Source organism: Cryptotermes secundus, unplaced genomic scaffold (genome assembly GCF_002891405.2).
Source record: "Cryptotermes secundus unplaced genomic scaffold, Csec_1.0 scaffold1025, whole genome shotgun sequence".
Lineage (NCBI taxonomy): Eukaryota > Metazoa > Arthropoda > Insecta > Blattodea > Kalotermitidae > Cryptotermes > Cryptotermes secundus.
In genome coordinates, this window is record NW_019730118.1 from 956,834 (window position 1) to 961,456 (window position 4,623).

Here is a 4,623-nt window from a genome sequence, read left to right on the forward strand (position 1 = left end):
GCTATAATTCTCATCATCCCAATTGCATCCCTGGTTCCTTTTCCTCTTCTAAATCCAAACTGATCTTCTCCAAGTACATCCTCTATTTTCCTTTCAATTCTTCTTTTAAGTATCTTTGCTATTATCTTTGCTGTATGTGCAATAAGGCTTATTGTGCGATGGTCGCTGCATTTTGTAGCTTTTGTCTTTTTCTTTAAGGCAATCATTGTAACTTCTGTAAAGTCCTTCGGCCACTCTCCAATTTCATATATGGTGTTCATTAGCTTTGTCAGTGTTTTCAAACCACCTTCTCCCAGTAACTTAAGCACATCTCCAGGTACATCATCATCTCCTGTAGCCTTTCCCTTCCTCATGTCCTTGATAGCTTTTTCCACCTCACTTTGTAAAATATATGGTCCTTTCTCATCTGTATCTACTTCTTCTTCCGGTTCAACTTCTAAGGTTTCTGGCCGATTAGGTCGATCATATAGTTCTGTAATATAATTTTCCCAAATTTTCAGCACTTTCCTCTGATCTACTATTCTATTCCCCTGGGAGTCTTCGATGCCAATATTTTGAATCCCATGGTTCTCTTTGCATCCTAGTTCTTTTGTCTTCATGTACATCAAATCATAATGTCCTCTCCTTTGAAATTCTATAATCTCATTACATATCTTCTCAAGATATTCCTTTTTGGACCTGTCCATGGCTCTCTTCAATTCATTCCTCATTCTTCTGTATTTCCTTCTGCCTTCTTCTTTGTGTACATTCTTCCATTTCCTTCGCTCCTCCATTTTACTCATCATCTCCTGTGTAACCCATGGTTTTCTTGCTATTTTCTCAACTTTACCAGACATGAATTATTCTCTCATAAAAGACAAATTGTTAAGGAACTTTTCTGACCCAGAACAAAGAGTTATTTTTATTTTTATTCTTAAAATGGTGTTATGCTTCTAGGCAGTACATAATTAATAATAACAATTATACATAACTAAGGACTGCACCATAGCTCAAGCAGTTAGTTGCTGGCTTCCCACCGCAGCTGCCCAGGTTCAGTCCCAGGTCTAGTGAATTGGGATTTGCGGTGGACAAAGTGGCGCTGGGGCAGGTTTTCTCCGAGTACTTCGGTTTACCCTGCCAATCTTCATTCCACCACTTGCTCCACAATCACCCTCACCTATCATCTGTGGCTGGTACAATAAGCCAGAAGTGGCTGCAGTACAAGGGACTTAGTCCCATCCCACTAGCAATAAAAAAAATACATAACCAACTCATGTTAGCTAATAATTAATTAATGATTTCATGTGCCCCCAGCTCGTATTGGTGGAGGAGCACTGATTGCTGATGTACAAGCTGTGGCACTGAAGGTGGCGCAGATGGCATCACAGCAACAAACAGATGATGAAATTCTGGCAGAGGCTCCTGAGGAGTTCCTTGACCCTATCATGTCCACGCTAATGAGAGACCCTGTCATTCTTCCATCATCACACACTACAGTGGACCGTTCCACAATTGCCAGGTTAGCTATGTTATTTTCTTCCTTTCCATTTTAAATCAGATTTTCTAGTAAAAGTATACTCAAAAACAAGGTAACCCTGTTTTTATCACATTGTAAACATTTGTGAGAATGACTTTTCCATTTTGAGACAAGATGAAGATGAGAATTTGAAAAATTTGTGGTATTAATTGCTGCTAGATTCAGGTTCATCAACATAGTTCTATGTTATGTGACCTGTTTCTGAAGAAGTTTTCATTGGTTTCTGCATATTGAAGCCAGGGATAAAGACTGCACCTGTCCTGTGTCAGCAGTCTTGGAATGAACTTAGCTGAGATTCACCACATCCCCTCATCTTTGCTTAAGTTGCTTGACTTAAGCTGCAAGAAATCCTTACCTGTATGTGACCCAAGGTTTCGGTAAGATGCTGTGTAGAATGTTCATTATTTCATGTTGAGTATTCCTGAAAGCTGAAGTCATACATTAGACTCCAGCTTCAAGAACTTAGGGGCAAAAATTCTTACCTTTTTAGTTATTTTTGTAGGAAGTCGGTCATTACACAAAGTCATGTGTATTGTTTATACTCATTGATGGTCATCCCAGAACTCCTTGAAAAGGATATTTGTACCGCTTTAAAAAAAAACTGCTCAACTCACTTTTCATTCTCCAAATGCTATTTCTATGCATTGATAAGTTTTGGTTGCTTTGTTTCAAATCTTCTTGAAAAATGTAATGCACATGCATTTTTCTGTACCCACATTAAAGAATAAGTAAACTTTGTCCTGTGCATAATTAAGCACTGTGCCATGATAAGGTATGAGAGGGTGTGCATGTAGCTCCATGTATTCTTCACCAAAGCAATAGGTTGGATGAGTAGTCAGTTTCATGCCCCAGCCATTTTACCCCTGTGGCAATAGGCCCCAGTACCCATACAATGGCCGGAGGGGTCCCACAGCCAGTCTGGATGCCATGCAGAAAAGAAGACTTTTTTTGTCCCTTGCAGGGAATCGAACTGTGGTTCCTCAGTCCAGCTTGTAGCTACACCGGGTGAGCTATCACAGCTCTTTTCTGTACTCAGGCATTACTAAATTAACAAAAAACGAGACTTACTATACTACAATTACTGACTGTTTGGACATTATCATCCTGTTTTCTTTTATTTAAAACAGTGTTTTGGAGACTGAAAATCTGCCTCCATCTTCAAATAAAAAGCCCACTCAGTTGGCCCTAATCGATAGAGCTAGTCCCTCTTTCCAGAGATTGGGCCTAACTGAGTAACCTTTTTATCTGGGGATGGAACCAGAGTCCAGTTTCTGAAGTATTTTTATTATAAAAAACAGGACAATAGATAATGTCCAAAAAGTTATCATGAGCTGCTAATGGTTTTCTTGCTTTACTTTTTCTGTTACTGTAAAGGCTCATGAATGACTGAAACAATGGAATAAGCTCTGAACATGGCTGGACATGCATTAACATGTCAGGACACATGTATCTCGGCTGTGGCTCTATGTAGTACAGTTTACTTCAGATGTTAAATTAATTAAGTCTTGATGCTTCTTGACCATACCTCATGTTTATGTGCTTCGTATGATTGCTGAATAATGATGTATGTATTTCAGGCATTTGCTTAGTGACCAAACAGACCCATTCAATCGCTCTGCACTGACCATGGATATGGTGAAACCACATGATGAACTTAGGCTGCAGATTGAAGCGTGGATCAAAGAAAAGAAGCAACAACGCCAAACACAGGCTTCAGATAGTAACCTGTGAACAATTTGTTAACAGTGAACCATCCACTGATTCACTGTTGGTGATATTAATTCTATTGGGATATTCTTCCATTACTCTGTTTTAATTACATATTCTTTTTGTGTCTGTTTTCTTTATTGTCACTTTTAAAATAGTACGCTATGAAGGGTCGTTTGTCAGGTACAGATAGCTGCTGACTTTTTTATTGCGTAGGATGGGGTGAGACTGGCGCCCCTTGTTAGAGAAGCCACTGGTGGGCTCATTGTAGGAGCCCCAGGTGATGGATGAATGTGGAGCAGTCGGTGAAATGAGAATTGAAAGGAAACTGAAGTACTAGTAAACCTGCCCCAGTGCCACTTTCTCCACCACAGATCCCACATCAACTGCTCTTGAACTGAACCTGAGCCACTGCAGTGGGAAGCTTGTGAAAAAATCACTGGAGCTGTAGCACAGCTGCTGGTAAAATACACTACATTTTAGGCAAGTCCTATTGAAAAAATACATGGACTTCAGTTTCTACATTTGTAAAACGTGATGCTGGAATTTAAATTTCCTGATGTGCAGTAGAATCTTGATTATCCATAGGTGGAGTATCTGCCTTGAAGATTAATTTTAGAAGATTAGTTATTGATTATAGCTTTCTATAATGATGTGTTTCCTATTGCATCTCATTCAGTAATATTTATGAGTGATGTTTTACAGTGGTTTGCAGTAGACTGTACGTCTTGTTACCTTGTTGCTGCCTTCTGTTTTATTACTCATTGCTAAAAGGCATCCGGCACATAAGGCTGACAACCTCAAAGTCATCTGGGAGCCTCGACATCTCACGACCCTATCGTCCTTCACAGCCTGTAACAAGGATAGCTTTACCTTTTATGCCTTTTTCTTTCATCCTGCCTGCAATCACTAAACAAGTGTTGCTTTCTGCTACTGTGAAGATATTTTCCTTAACTGTTTGGCAGGATTCACACTAAAGCAACTAGAAACAAGCATCAACAGGTGATAAGCAGCCAGCAGTTCTTAGTATCATATTGCTTGCATAGTCACACCAAGGAAATCGAAACATGTGTTAGTTTATGAACTTGCCGGTGAATGAAATGGTCATTGCATACAAAATTCTGCAGAAAATGCAGACTAGCAAAATGGGAGGTTAAGGATCTGTGGGTGCACTCATTATACAGGGTGATATTGTCGGGTTTCCCTGACAATAATTTAGAATCACCTTCTACATTAGTAATTAATGTCTGCAACTCTTTTCCATACTTTTGAAAAACATCCTGTATTGAGTAATTTGGACTGCAATAATGATAGAGACATTGATGCAATTGTGTGCTTTGTGTGAACACATTCTTTTGCCGTATTTCTGAACCATAATTACTCTGGCATATTTGTTCAAA

The 4,623-nt window shown here is 39.3% G+C and overlaps 1 protein-coding gene across 2 annotated transcripts in view; it reads left to right on the top strand.

Annotated features, from left to right (window-relative positions):
* LOC111866288 (ubiquitin conjugation factor E4 A) overlaps positions 1-4,623 on the top strand; it is a 25,238-nt gene extending 20,615 nt beyond the window's left edge. For both annotated transcript variants that reach the window (XM_023855095.2, XM_023855094.2), the window contains exons 8-9: positions 1,294-1,498; positions 3,094-4,623. In XM_023855095.2, the coding sequence (XP_023710863.1) occupies positions 1,294-1,498; positions 3,094-3,247 (359 nt within the window). In that variant the 3' untranslated portion in view covers positions 3,248-4,623. The remainder of the gene's footprint in view (positions 1-1,293; positions 1,499-3,093) is intronic.